General features: G+C 46.1%; 1 protein-coding gene across 2 annotated transcripts in view; it reads left to right on the top strand.

Annotated features, from left to right (window-relative positions):
- Nucleotides 1-205: 205 nt before the first annotated feature.
- Nucleotides 206-15,845, top strand: part of LOC122945092 (multidrug resistance-associated protein 1-like) — a 151,826-nt gene continuing 136,186 nt past the window's right edge. For both annotated transcript variants that reach the window (XM_044303958.1, XM_044303956.1), the window contains exon 1: nt 206-336. In XM_044303958.1, coding sequence (XP_044159893.1) covers nt 295-336 — 42 coding nt within the window. In that variant the 5' untranslated portion in view covers nt 206-294. The remainder of the gene's footprint in view (nt 337-15,845) is intronic.

Genomic DNA, 15,845 nt, shown 5'->3' with positions numbered 1-15,845 from the left:
GTGTGTGGCGCTGAGGGACACGAGCCCGCGCTCCGCGGCCGTGTAACACGAGCTAGCAGTCTCTGCCGTCGTCACCAGGCGCCCTGCTTGACTGGCAGCCAATAGGATAAAAGGCTGCGTTTTAGCCAATCAGCTCCCTCCCCATCCAGAAGCGGCCGGGAATCAGCCAATGAGCGCTCAGCTTGCCGGCAGCAGCAGGCGACGCGCTGTTATGTGGGGAGATCTCCTGTTTCTGTCTCCCTGAGCTGCCCCGGAGCCGGCTGCCCTCAGTTGGACGCTCCCGTTTTCTCCGGCATGGACGGATTTTGCAGTAATGACGGCAGCGAGCGTTTTTGGGTAAGAGCTTAACGGCTTATGTTCCCTTGGTGACGCCCAGCTCCGAAAACGGGTGACGTTTTATCGTGGGTGCTGGGCGGTGGGACCTACTTTTAAGTTTTCCAGCTGTGTGTGAGTGTGCTTGGTGGTCAGTGTGTGATGGGTGTAGGGGAGGGTGCTGGAACTCCATGCCATGTATTATCTGGGGTGGAGGGGGGTTATGGTACTATACTGTGAGCCTACGGTGGGTGTCAGGACTGGCCCTCGAAGCGATGCCTGGCGCCGTCACCCTAAATAATGTGTTGGGGTACTTTCACACTAGCGTTAAAGTTTTCCAGTATTGAGTTCCGTCACAGGGGCTCAATATCGGAAAAAACGCATCAGTTTTATCCTAATGCATTCTGAATGGAGAGTCCCTTTCACAGTATTTTCTCCGGCCAAAATTCTGGAACACTTGCTGGAATGCCGGATCTGTCATTCATTTCCATTGAAATGTGTTAATGCCGGATCCGGTACTAAGTGTTCCGGGAAAAAAACGGATCCGCACATGCGCAGACCTTTAAATCTGTGAAAAAAATTAATACCGGAGAGGCAATGCAATGCATTTGTTAGACGGATCCGGAAACAAATGATATCCGTTTGGAAGCGGATTTCCAGATCCGGCAGGTATTTCCAGCAACAGAACTGCCTGCTGGATTCTTCTAACGCTAGTGTGAAAGTACCCTTACCTGGATCCGCTAGTGTGCCAGAAAGTGGCATCGTTCACACTAGTGTATCGCCTGTGTTGCGCGCACACACATGGTCGTTTTCTGTCTGGCACAGATTGGTCCAAATTTCAACTTACCTGAACTTCCAGTATTGGGCTTATTTCACACCTGCGGCCGGGAATCGGATGGACAAAAAAAACCTGCACGCAGCGGCTTTTGTCTGGCCGATTCTCGTCATGTTTTCCGGGTAGCGCCCGGATCTCCGCTGGACCCCATTACAGTCAATGGGGTGGGAAGGTGGTAATATTCCTCAATGCCAGATCTGCAGAGCTCGGGCAGCCTGTTCTCTGCCACCCTTGTGAAACCATCCTTAGATTTATGGGGGAATATAAATTCCTCATTTAGGGAGCGGCAGCGCATCATGTAACTTGGCCCAGATTTATTAAAGGGGTTGTGTCACTTCAGCACATGGCATTTATCATGTAGAGAAAGTTACTACAAGGCACTTACTAATGTATTGTGATTGTCCATATTGCCTCGTTTTTCTGGCTGGATTCATTTTTCCATCACATTATACATTGCTTGTTTCCATGGTTACGCCCACCCTACAGGCCATCAGTAGTGGTCATGCTTGTAGAGGAAAGCTCCAGTCTAATTGGTGGTCGGGACCGTGGGAGCTGACATAAGCCGGTGCTTTTTCCTATAGTGTGCAAGCACGGCCACCACTGATGGATTGCAGGGTGGTCGTAACCATGGAAACGAGCATTGTATAATGTGATGGAAAATGAATCCAGCCAGCGAAGGAAGCAATATGGGTAATAACAATACATTAGTAAGTGCCTTGTATTAACTTTCTCTATATGATAAATGCCATGTGCTGAAGTGAGACAACCCCTTTTAATGTATCTGTACCAAAAATTTGTCTAAAGTGGCACAAATTGGTGCTTCCAGGATTTCTACACTTTTTCCCACGTGCTTATCAAGGGGGTGGGGCCTAAGACACGCCATTTTGTGCCAAAATTTGTATGCCTTTCTGGAGTAAAAATCTGTCTTAAAGTAATCCAACCAATAGTTGTAAGAGTCAGAGAAAAGCGTCTCTCCCTGCAGCACCTGTATCGTCCGGCCTGAGCCCCTGTGATAGATCTGCCGGAGCAAATATCGCACCAAATGTCGTTAAAGCCTCATTCACACGTCAGTTTCCACGTATGCGTGCTGTTCTTGTTCTCCACGGACAGTGCAGATGCCCATTTATTTTAATGCGCGTCTTCTCACATCCGTGTTTTAGCATGGAAGCACGTTCTATCTTATCCGTCCATCACGCCCATTATAGTCGATGGGTCTGTGTTTGGTCAGTGATTTTTTACCAGGAACAGAGTCTACACAGAGAGAATTTGGGAAAATTTGCTCCTGCCCTGTGTTTTTTGACCCGCTCCTGGTTTCAGCTCACAATCGCTGACAGGAATCACTGACCAAACACTGATGTGTGAAAGCAGCCTAAGGGCTCGTGCACACGACCGTTTGCTGAACGGGCCCGTGCTGCAGACCTCAAATTGCGGTCCACAATACACGGGCAGCCGCATGCGGGTCACGGACACATTCGCTTGAATGGGGTCTGATCTGCATCAGATGGTCCGCACCGCAAAAAAGTAGTGCATGCATTTTTTTACAGAAAACCCACGGAAGCACTCCGTTGTGCTCCCGTGGGCTTCCGATCCGTGCCTCCGTTCCGCACCGCATCTCCTGGATTGCAGGCCCATTCAAGTGAATGGGTCCACATCTGTGGTGTGGGGTGCACGTGTATTGCTGACCCACTGTATGCGGGCCGCAATACTGACACGGACGTGTGCATGAGCCCTAACACAGAAGCCGCACAATACAGACTGCTAAGAAAAGAAGCTTCAGAATTATTATATGGGAAATACGTGAAACAGACCTGTCAGGAGACACTGAAGGCCCCCTGAGTTATAGATACCGATCGGCTGTTCATGGCGATCGGTGGACCTGACATGAGAATGGAGCTGAAGGTACAGTGTTAATGCCACGTGTGAACATACTCTTATAGCCCAGGATTGCTCTTGTGACAGTTCTTCTCTGTGCATGTGTAAAGTGTAGTATGGAGGGAGGGTAGGGTTGCTCCATCCATGAACGGTTTTCCTGTTAGGAAAATGTTGAATCATGTTTTGGCACTGCAGCCGTGGATCAGTCACAGGGTCATGCGGTTACTGCTGATGGTACAGTCTTCATCATACCAGTGTAGCCGTGTTCATTCAGGCATTAACGGAAATAAGCAAATAACGCCATATCGGCATGGCTTCGTAAGGGATCGGTCATGTCAGACTAATTTAATCAGTTTCTATGAGGAGGTAAGTTCTAGACTTGACAGTGGCGAATCAATGGATGTCGTGTATCTGGACTTCTCCAAAGCATTTGACACTGTACTACAAAATAGGTTAGTATATAAAATGAGAATGCTCGGACTGGGAGAAAACATCTGTATGTGGGTAAGTAACTGGCTCAATGATAGAAAACAGAGGGTGGTTATTAATGGTACACACTCAGAGTGGGTCACTGTCACTAGTGGGGTACCTCAGGGGTCAGTATTGGGCCCTATTCTCTTCAATATATTTATTAATGATCTTGTAGAAGGCTTGCATAGTAAAGTATCAATTTTCGCAGATGACACTAAACTGTGTAAAGTAATTAACACTGAAGCGGACAGTATACTACTACAGAGGGATCTGGATAGATTGGAGGCTTGGGCAGAGAAGTGGCAGATGAGGTTTAAGACTGATAAATGTAAAGTTATGCACATGGGAAGGAAAAACGCAAGTCACCCGTACATACTAAATGGTAAAACACTCGGTAAAACTGACATGGAAAAGGACCTAGGAATTTTAATAAACAGCAAACTAAGCTGCAAAAACCAGTGTCAGACAGCTGCTGCCAAGGCCAACAAGATAACGGGTTGCATCAAAAGGGGCATAGATGCCCGTGATAAGAACATAGTCCTACTACTTTACAAATCGCTAGTCAGACCACACATGGAGTACTGTGTACAGTTCTGGGATCCTGTAAACAAGGCAGACATAGCAGAGCTGGAGAAGGTCCAGAGAAGGGCAACTAAAGTAATAACTGGAATGGGGCAACTACAGTACCCTGAAAGATTATCAAAATTAGGGTTATTCACTTTAGAAAAAAGACGACTGAGGGGAGATCTAATTAATATGTATAAATATATCAGGGGTCAGTACAGAGATCTATCCCATCATCTATTCATTCCCAGGACGGTGACTGTGACAAGGGGACATCCTCTGCGTCTGGAGGAAAGAAGGTTTGTACACAAACATAGAAGAGGATTCTTTACGGTAAGAGCAGTGAGACTATGGAGATCTCTGCCTGAGGAGGTGGTGATGGTGAGTACAATAAAGGAATTCAAGAGGGGCCTGGATGTATTTCTGGAGTGTAATAATATTACAGGCTATAGCTACTAGAGAGGGGTCGTTGATCCAGGGATTTATTCTGATTGCCTGATTGAAGTCGGGAAGGAAGTTTATATTCCCCTAGTGGAGTGGAGAAAATTGGCTTCTACCTCACAGGGTTTTTTTTTTTTTTGCCTTCCTCTGGATCAACTTGCGGGATAACAGGCCGAACTGGATGGACAAATGTCTTTTTTCGGCCTTATGTACTATGTTACTATGTTACTATAGTGAATCTCTATGGCTATAGCCATGTTCACAGCCTAAGGCCTCATGCACACAACCGTATATATTTAGCGGTTCGCAAAAAATACGGATGACACCCCTAATAGAACAGTGCTATCTGTGTCCATAATGCAGACAATAATAGGACATGTTAAATTTTTTTTTGCGGAACGGAAATATGGAAACGGAATGCACACTGAGTAGCTACCTTATTTCTGCGGACCCATTGAAATTAATCTGCAAGAAAAAACGGACATGGAAAGAAAATACGTTTGTGTGCATGAGCCCTAAGGCTGGGTTCAGACCTGAGCGTTTTACAGCGCGTTCCTACGCGCTGTAAAACGCGCAACAGGCAAGAACCAATGATTCCCTATGGGAATGGTTCTCACCTGAGCATTTTACAGTGCGTTCGATCGCGCTGTAAAACGCCCCACGCCCCAAGAAGTACAGGAGCTTCTTTGGGGCGTCTTGTCGCGCGTTCCCGTACATAGACTTCAGCGGGAACCCGCGACAATGGGCGTTCGCTTGTCTCTGTATGCGCGATTGCAAACGCCCGTACAATCGCGCATACAGAGCGTACGTTCAGTACTGGTCTAGGTCTGAACCCAGCGTTAGGCCTCATTCACAAAATCGTAGGTCAGTGTTTTGGTCAGTGATTTTCATCAGTGATTGTGAGCGAAAACCAAGACTGGAGCCTCCACAGACATAAGGTATAAGGGAAAGATCTGCACCTGTTCTCCGATGGAAATCACTGACCGAACACTGACGTGTGAATGAGGCATAAGGGGCCATTCTGCACCTCTGTCCAAAATTCTGTGTTACTATGAATGCTCATTAGCGATAATCTGTGTGATTCTTGGCCTGTGTAAAGGGCCCTTAAAGGGGTTGTCCGGGTTCAGAGCTGAAGCCGGACATATCCCCTTCTTCCCCCACTCGGCCCCTCTGACATGAGCATCGGGGCTGAGTGAGGACTTTTTCTGGAGATCCGGTGACGTACTGTGCTCTCCATATGTAAGCTAGGCGGAAGCTGATAGATCTGGAACTGCTTTAAGATAATGTCTAAAGTGACTTATTTGCATAACGCCTCATGCACATGACTGTATTTTGCATCCGTCGTGTCCAATCCGTATTGGACATGGACCCATTCAACAGATTTTAACTGTGTGCTGTCTGCATCCGTGTGTCTGTTCTGCAAATTATAGAGCATGTCCTATTCTCGTCGTATTGTAATAGCAGGGAGAAAAATGTGGCTTGCACACAGAATGTGTCTGTATTTTTCGGATCCGTGGACAGCAGCAAGGACACAGACGCGTGCATGAGACCCCAAGGGGCATTCACACAACCGTATGTATTTTGTGGTCCACAAAATACACTTGACATCCGTGTGATGTCTGTGTGGCACCCAGTTTTTTCGTGGACTCATTGACTTCAATGGGTCCGTGGTCCGCGTTTGCTGCCAAGAATAAGACCTGCTCTGTGTTTTGCGGAACGGACATACTGATGCGTAAGGCTCACGGAAGACATTCGGTCAACCCAGTCAGGTTGAGCATTATCTTTTAAAAGGCGCTAACAGCATAAGGGCGTAGGGTTTTCCCGTCAGTTTAATATTTGTACCCGTGCCACGAAGGAGAGATCTTAGTGGGAGGGCTGACATAACGTTCTCTACTTCTAATCGGGTGAAAGTCTCATCCCATCGACGGCACTTGAGCCATGAAGTGCTTTATATGTTGTGTAGTTTGGTAAACCTATCCCTCCTTGGAGGCTCTAGTAAGACCTTTGTGTCACGTCGCCACACAAAAAAAAGAAAAAAAGTAGTAGGTATTGGCAAGGCCTGAAAGTAATACAATACTTTAGGCAAATATACTTTTTATAGAAATGGGGAGATTGCTATAATTATTTGCATGGGGTGGATTTTTCTGCATGTGATGATCTGTAATAAAATCTTCATTAATTTTAACATTAATCTGCTAAAGGAATTGAACAGTTCCTCTATGTCCAGAAAAGCTGTCACCGGGTTGGTAATGATAATCAGTAGGTAGGTCATCAGTAAAGTCCAGTCGCTGATGAGTCCGCCCTCCAGTGCGAAGCCTTTCCAGTCTATTGTCTTACCGCAAAGCTTGAGAGAAGGGTTCCGCTGACATAATAAAAAATGATGGGGAAAGGGGGCCATCCCTGGCTAGTGCCGTCTGAAATGGAGAAATTGGGGAGAAGTTACTAGTAAGACTCTCTCTGTTGGGTAAGAATACAGAGACATAAAAATCATATTCAGGGATCCTGTATCGTTTCAACACCAATGTTGTAAATTGCCAGTCCACCCTATCAAAGGCTTTCCTTGTGTCAGTCCTCAGAAGGACCATCGGGGTCCACAGTGCTTTCTAGCAAACACCAGACGGGGAGTATTTCCTTCCCTTCTCTTCCTGGCACCTGTTCCAGGTGAATCAAACCCAGTAGGAAGCCTTTGAGGCAGTTGGCCATCATCTTGGCAAATAATTTAAGTTCCTTGTTCAGCCTTTTTCCTTCTTAGGGATTATTCATATTTTGGCCTCCATCATTCAAGATATGAGTAAGACGCCCATCCGGAGCTTGGTTGAAGTCAGGGAATGAGTAGAGGTGTTATTTATTAAAGGGGTTGTCTGGGTTCAGAGCAGAACCCGGACATACCCACAATTTTACCCAGGCAGCACCCTGATGTTGGTATTGGAGTATTTCATGCTCTGATGCTCTTCTTTGCCCTCAATCACGCAGGGCAAAGACATTTTATGGAGTTCCGGTGGCGTACCCCACTCTCCATAAGCACTGCTAGGCGGAGGCTGCCCAGAAGTAAGCCCCGTTTTACAGACAGAGTGCCCAAACTGCAACCCAAAACCCACTTATTTATTGCAAAAAAAGTGCCAGCACAGCAATTTACCCTCTATACCAGTATAGTAAATCTTCCATGTACTTTTATCATTTAGCCTGCCTGCATTCAGTGCGCTGCCAGTGCTGTTCACTGCACTCATGAAAGGCAGGGTGCGGGTGCCCACAGAGAGGACTCTGAGTGCCGCCTCTGGCACCCCTGCCATAGTTTCGCCAGCACGGCCCTAGTTCTTTAAAAGAGGCCTAACAGAAAGAAGAGAATCCATCTTGTCTATTTACTAATGTACAAGGGAATGACAGTGACTGAATCTGGGTAGTCTTCAAAGAAAGGAGCTTGTGAGACGCCAGCCGCCCGATTCTGTGTAGTGTCCCCAGAGAGCGGATTGTAGGTCATATAAAGAGCGCGATATGTTCAGTAGTGTACAGATTGACTGTATGATAACGCTTTTTTATTTTTAAGTAAGGCCTCTTTCACACGGGCGTCATTTTTTTTTGCCCGGATAAGAGCCGGGTGCGTTGCGGGAAAATGCGCGATTTTTTCTGCGCAAGTGCAAAACATTGTCATGCGTTGCACTCGCGTGAGAAAAATCGCGCATGTTTGGTACCCAAACCCGAACTTCTTCATAGAAGTTCGGGCTTGGGATTGATGTTCTGAAGATTGTATTATTTTCCCTTATAACATGGTTATAAGGGAAAATAATAGCATTCTGAATACAGAATGCATAGTAAACCAGCGCTAGAGGGGTTAAAAAAATATAAAAAATAATTTAACTCACCTTAGTCCACTTGCTCGCGAAGCCCGGCATCTCCTTGTGTCTCCTCTGCGCTGAACAGAACCTGGGGTGAGCTGCTCCATTAAATACAGGTTAAGGACCTTCGATGGCGTCACTCCGGTCATCACATGGTACGTCACATGATCTTTTACCATGGTGATTCACCATGGTAAAAGATCATGTGATGACCGGAGTGACGTCATCGAAGGTCCTTAAGCTCTATTTAATGGAGCAGCTCACCCCAGGTCCTGTTCATCAGCAGCGGAGACACAAGGAGATGCCAGCTTCGCGAGCAAGTGGACTAAGGTGAGTTAAACTTTATTTTTATTTTTTTAACCCCTCTAGCGCTGGTTTACTATGCATTCTGTATTCAGAATGCTATTATTTTCCCTTATAACCATGTTATAAGGGAAAATAATAATGATCGGGTCTCCATCCCGATGGTCTCCTAGCAACCATGCGTGCAAATCGCACGGCATCCGTACTTGCTTGCGGATGCCATCCGATTTTCACACACCCCATTCACTTCTATGGGGCCTGCGTCACGTCAAAATCGGAAAATATAGAGCATGCTGCGATTTCAACTGAACGCACAAGTGATGCGTTAAAAACATCGCTCATGTGCACAGCCCCATAGAAATGAATGGGTCAGGATTTAGTGCGGGTGCCATACGTTCGCTGCACGGATCGCACCCGCACTGAAAAACTCGCCCGTGTGAAAGGGGCCTAAGGCTTTTATAGTTGCTTCAGGGTCCATTCAGACGTCTGTAGTTCAGGGTCTGCATCTGTTCCGCAATTTTGCGGGACGGGTGCGGACCCATCCATTTGAATGGGGACAGCACACCGTGTTGTTGCATCCGTAGTTCTGCGGGCTGCCGAATCTCTTTGCATTCCAGCATTACCAACTTGTATGCCTCCGTCCTGCCCCATTAACTGTAACGGGGACCGGCCGAGATCCAGCCGCATTGCGGCAAATATGCTGAGAATTGGCTGGAAGAAAACCGCTGTAGTGTCTTTTTTTTTTTTTTTCACCTCTGTCCACTTTTATCTGATGGTGGGGCCACTGCAGTATGTTCACATCATATGAGTACGCTACAATAGCCCTATGACCAGATACAAATTTATTGTATCATAAATCACAGTCGGGGAACCTCGGTCCGCCCGGGAGATGTGGCCGACACATGAACTGTGTTTCTCAGGCCAATCACGGTCATGGGCAAGAAGCCTAAAAACTGCAATTACTAGGAATTTCAGGAACTTCAGGTCAGACGGCACATATAAATCTAAAATATAATCTCTAAAAATGCTAAGCTATATCAGGAAGTGGCAGTGGTAGGTACTGGGTGCACTGGAGTACACTGTAAGTAAAATCCCTGGTTGCCATCCTTGTGTTTTGCCCTATGTGCCTTTTGTAGGCCGCGCTATTGATATCGGCTGTGGGTTTTGTCAGATGCTGGAATTCCTGTGGTTGTGATCTGAAGATGAAAGCTGCTCTGGAAAGTGCTGGTCAGCATGGATGCTGAGCTAGCAGTCTAATGATGCCTCTGGGCCTCGACCTGTGTGAAGTGCACGCCCGTTATCATGCATCGCTCCTGTCTGGGATGCCCCTAATGAATGCCCCTATTTTTAGCTGGATCTATAACCTGGATTGAGTCTGAGAGGAATGATGTCTATCAGGTTCCTGGATATAGCATGGGAGGGAGATGGGTTGTAATTGAATTAGAATGAAACGTATTCAGCTAGTGATGCTCCTGTGGAAGCGATCACACATGCTGATATGTAAGCTAATAGATAATGGGTTAAATAATTTACCCAAAAGAATTGCAGGGATTGAGGTTTCAACATCACTTTTATTGTCTAGAATGTCTAAAAGGCTCCTTTTACATGGCCCGATTTAGTGGAGGAGAAAGCTGCATTTACATGCGGTGATCCCCTCTACTGTATGGAGAGGAGTGATCATTAAAGGGGTTTCCTGAGATTTTAATACTCATGACCTGTCCTCAGGATAGGTTATCAGTAGGGATGAGCGAATTGACTTCGGATGAAACATCCGAAGTCGAGTCGCATAAAACTTAGTTTCAATACTGTACGGAGCGAGCACTCTGTACAGTTAGAATGTATTGGCTCCGATGAGCTAAAGTTATGACTTTGCGAAGTCTATACTGTACTGTATACTATAAAAAAAAAAACGTAAAAATTTCCGGAACTCTGGTTCGGTTCCAAGGTACCACTTGGAACCGAACCCATGTTCGGGAAATGTTTTTTTTTTTTACATTATAAATACATTTTTGATGTTCTTATGCGAAGTCTCGCGAGACTTCGAAGTAATAACTTCAGCTCATCGGAGCCAATACATTCTAATACTGTACAGAGCGCTCGCTCCGTACAGTATTAAAACAAATCGACTTGGATGTTTCATACGAAGTCGATTCGCTCATTACTAGTCATCAGTATCTGATAGGTGAGGGTCCGACACCCAGGAACCTCGCCGATCAGCTGTTTGAGAAGGCACTGGTTCTAGCAGTAGCGCCGTGGCCCTCTTGCTGCTTTCCCTAGGTTGCTATACCATGTACACCAATGTCCACTGTAAGCACAGAGAAAGCCGCGGCGCTCACAAGAGCGCCAGTGCCTTCTCATACAGATCATGGCAAGGGTCCTGGTTGTTGGACCCCCACCGTTCACATATTGATAACCTATCCAGAGGATCATCATGTGCATGGTCTCCTGTGGAGTAGTGGCATAGTGCAATTACAACTACTGTCTTTGTTCAAGCCAATGGAGTGAGCACTTCCAAGACAATGGGCAGTCTAATGAAGAGGAAGTAGCGCTCACATGGAAAGAGCTGAAAAGAGTTCAGGCTTGGGACAACCCACCAGCAGATGTGGTTGGAAGAGCTGAAAAGAGTTCAGGCTTGGGACAACCCACCAGCAGATGTGGTTGGAAAAGCCACAATAAGGCCTCTTTCAGACGAGCGAGTGAGACTCGCAGCTTGAGTATGCGGAAGCTCCCGTCCTGACCTTCCAGCACTAACTGGCTCACATAGCATTATATTGATTTATGATGCTTTGTAACCCTTAAGCCCCTTTCACATGAGCGAGTATTCCGTGCAGATGCAGTGCGTGATACAAACTCATTGCGCCCGCACTGAATCCGGACCCATTAATTTCAATGGGTCTGTGTACATGAGCGTTATTTTTCACTCCTCACATGTGCGTTATGTGAAAATCGCAGCATGTTCTATATTCTGCTTTTTTTTTTTTTTTTTTTTTTTATGCAACGCTGGCCCTAGAATGGGTCTGCGTGAAAATTGCATCCGCAAGCAAGTGCGTATGCGATGCGTTTTTCACTGATGGTTGCTAAGAGATGTTGTTTGTATACCTTTTTCACGCGTGTGCAAAACGCATTAAATCGCATTGCGCGATAAAAACTGAACGAGATTGCATACAAAACTGAATGAACTTGCTTGCGAAATCGCTCATTTTTCACGGAACGCATCCGGACCTAATCGGCTCATGCTCATCTGCAAGGGGCCTTACAGTTCTGGAATGTATTGGATAACACTGACAGCATTATGTTAGTGTTATCCAATACATTCCAGAAATGTAAGGGTTACATAGCATCATTATAATGCTATGTGACTCTGTCAGTGCTGGGAGGTCAGGACGGGTGCTCTCCCTGACACATGCTGCGAGTACAATGCGTGGAACTCGCTTGTCTGAGACCAGCCTAAACCTACCTATGGCAAATGGGCATCTATGTTCAGGAGAGCAGACACTGCACATATAGTAGTGTGCTGCTCCTAGTTACTTCTGTGTGTACTAAGCAACCAATGAGAGGGGGAGCACGCACACCTATATGTACCACCTAATCAAAGTCGCCTGTGGGATAGGCGTGTGTTTTTTTTTTTTTTTTTTTTCGTTTTTTGTAGCATTTACTTGAAGGAGTGGCACCTTCAAGTCTGAATGCGCTTCTATTGTTCTACCTTGGGAGTAGCATTTTTGTCTGCACGTCTGCCCCGCCTATCCCACAGGCCACCTTGAGGTGGTACATATAGCTCTGTTTTCTCCTCCTCTCATCGATTGCTTGATGCACACAACTAGAAGTAGCACACTATATGCAGTGTCTGCTCTCCTGGATATAGATGCCCATACGGCATAGGTAGGTTTAGAGTAGGACTGAGACCACCTTGGCGCGGGTAGGCGGGCACGGATGTGTTTTGATCAAAATCTATTGGCTGAGTGTCTCGGATTTCAGTCTGTAAATAATATTTGCATCTATTGTGTTAGTGCATCCTTTTCTGTGATTTTTCTTTTTTTTTTCTTTTATGCCTGGGATAAACACACGTCTTCTAAGATAAGTAATAATATAAGGGCAGACTAGATGGACCATGATGTCTTTTTCTGCTGTCAATCTTCTATGTTTCTTTATGATCGTAAATGTACCGGAGTCGAAGTTCCATGCCCGGCCTCTGCCACTCCCTCATCACTTCCAAGTAGCGAAGACAGCGTATAAATGCCCGCTTGACAAATTATTTTCGCACCAGCGTTTAAAACATTGCAGCTTTTGTTTATGCCAAAAACTGGCGTGAAAATGTTTGTAAATGACCCCCTAGGTGCTGGGAGAAGTCCCCCCTCCCTCCTACCCATATCCAGCACAATACTAATGAGGTGCCAGGCCCTGCTTGGTTCTGTGATTGAGCTGGGAGGGGAAGGAGAGGCACAGACCTGATGCTACCGATACTCCCCAGGAGTCTTACGCTGGGATGTAAACACAGGGCGCGGGTCACAGATAGCGGTTATACTGGAGGAGTCAAATGCTGTCAGGACCTCATCCTCTGACTGCTATAAAGTAAGCTTCAGTGCTGGTGCTTTTTTATTTTTGTAACTGGAAAACCCTTTTAATCAGAATAAATTAAGTGCACCCTTTTATTTTATTTGAATTTTGTAAGGCAATCAAACAAGACTGAAGTTGGTTTCTTCCAACACACACAGGGTAATGCCCTACATCTTATGCAATTGAGTTCAGCCTAGTCCGAACAGGATCTGGGCACAAGAACTGGCATCAAAGTGAGCAGGCACTTTTTCCTATTATGAATAAACAACTGGTGTTTTTAATGGGTTAAATGACTATGAACTCAACTGCATATGATGTGGGGAACCACAGTAGGTTGGCAGTGCGTGATCAGTGGCCCAAATTCATTTAAGTCTTTAAAAACACCAGTTACTTATACAAGTCAGTTCTTATGCCCAGGACCTGTTTGGGCCAAACTCTTTATGTTTGTATTGCAAGATCAGCGGCCCGCGTTCATTTTTTCTTTTAAATTGCACAGTTTTGTGCCAACTTTGCCATTTGTGTGCCAGTCGTTTGTTTTCATGCTCCTGATTTTACAGTCCCCCCCCCCCCCCCCCCTTTACTGTGGTCCGACACCCAGTACCCCCGCCGATCAGCTATTTGAGAAGGCGCTGGCGCTCCTGTGAGGGCTACGGCCTTCTTGCAGCTCGCCAACACAGTGACGTACACGTTAAAGTGGCTGTGCTTGGTATCACGATCAGCCCCATTCATTTCTATAGGGCTTAGCTGACCCTAGGCCACGTGATACATGAACGCCAATCAGCCTAGTAAAAACTGAGAAAAGGCAACGGCGCTCACAGCCTCTTCAAACAGCTGATCGGTGGGGCTCCCGGGTGTCGGACCCTCACTGATCAGGTACTGATGAACTACCCAGAGGATAGGTTATCATGAAAAAATAAAAGTTTTGGGAAACCCATTTAAGGACTGCTTGGTGCAAATTTTTCTACTACCGTAGTAAAAAGTTCTCAAAATTGTTAATGAGGAACTTTCCAAATAAGAAACCAACTTCAGCCTCGTGGCAGGCAATATGTGGAACGTTTCGGTCACACGAGCGGATGCTGTGCGGGTAATCCGCTGCATGAAAGAGAGCCAAGCCCCGTTCCGGACAGCTGAAACACTGGGCATTTACATGATTGATAATGCTCCGTGCCTCTCAGCTTTTATCTCACTGATTTTGTAGTAAAAAGATCAGAGATATATCATGTTAATGCTTTGTGTCTCTGCTGTCCGGAACGGGGCTTGGCTCTTTCACGCAGCGGATTACCCGCACGGCATCCGTTCGTGGGAAAGAGCCCTAAGGCTCCTTTCACATCTGCGTCAGAAGCTTGGCTCCAACAGAAGTTGTCAAAAAAAGCGGAGAGAAAAGTCCTACGGGACATTTTCTCCACTAAAAAAATTGTTCTCCAGAATGGAAACTGAACGAATCTCATTATAGTCACTGGGATCTGTTAGGTTCCGTTTGTGTCAGTTATGTGCCAAATTATTTCTGTTCTTCTGCTTCTATAATGAAACCGAAGAACGGAAGTAATAATCGCTGTTGTGAAAGCAGTCTTATGCACATTAATAGCAGAATTCTGCGGAGTAGTCAGCCAGTCTGAATACCAGACACTTAATCTTAATAGACAGGTTAAATTCTAACTAACAGCGTCCACAGGATTATCCACATTTATTGCTTTCCCAGTGGAGGGGAACACGATGAGTAGAAGCTCCACATCATGTCGGGCCAATTATAGGGAATATGAACGCTCGTTCCTGAAAATCTGCTCATATGATCGAATAGCACATGAATGAGCAAATGCCTGTTCGTAGGCTGATGGGCATCTTTCATCGAGATGAAAGATGCCAGATTATGGGTAGCATATCTCCCTGTGTAATCAGAGGTGTCAATAATGAATAGACCAGAATAAAAGAGAAGCGACTGTGGTAGCTATGTGTAATCAGGCCAGGGGCAAACGAGCGCCGATGGATGTATTATCTTCCGTTGGCGCTCACACTGCCTGAAGATTGGGAAGCGTAGTACCACCCTAACCATTGCTGGTGAGGTATAAGCTATATGCGGAATAAAATAGAACAAAATCAAACAAAATAACCAGTATCGTAATTAGAATATTGATATTACTATCTGTAACAGTCCTCGGCAATCAAAGGAGTCCGTGACTCGGCCCCTCAACTTATTGTCATTGGTGGTATGAAGAGAAAGCGTTGGACACAGAGGTCAGTATCGCCATGGAGGAAGCGCTGTGTGATGTTTGGTACTAATCAACCAGACCACTAGGCCTCACCGGACCTGGCATAGGTCATGGGTGTTCGTCGGGTGTAGAAGCCCTGAATGCTCTTCACACTGGAGCGTATACAGGGATGATTGACAGGAGCTGCGTATCAGGAAGGGGGCGTAAAAATCACTTGATGTGTTTCAAGCTGGAGCACTTCAGAAGGTACACGGTCCACCACACAAAGTATGTTGGGTAGCTAGGACTAGGCTTAGTGTTTACAGTGATTCGCAGAAAGCACATTATAGCCCAGTCTTATGTACTTTGTGTGGCTCGCACTGTATTGTATGCTGTGCTCCAGCTTGGGAAGCATTGCGTGATTGTGCCGCCCCCTTCCTGATGCGTAGTTCCGACCCATCTTCCCTGGTCGTG

This window comes from Bufo gargarizans, chromosome 8, assembly GCF_014858855.1.
Source record: "Bufo gargarizans isolate SCDJY-AF-19 chromosome 8, ASM1485885v1, whole genome shotgun sequence".
NCBI classification, from domain to species: Eukaryota; Metazoa; Chordata; class Amphibia; order Anura; family Bufonidae; genus Bufo; species Bufo gargarizans.
The sequence above is the reverse complement of the archived record's forward strand: the minus strand, read 5'-3'. Positions and strand labels throughout refer to the sequence as shown.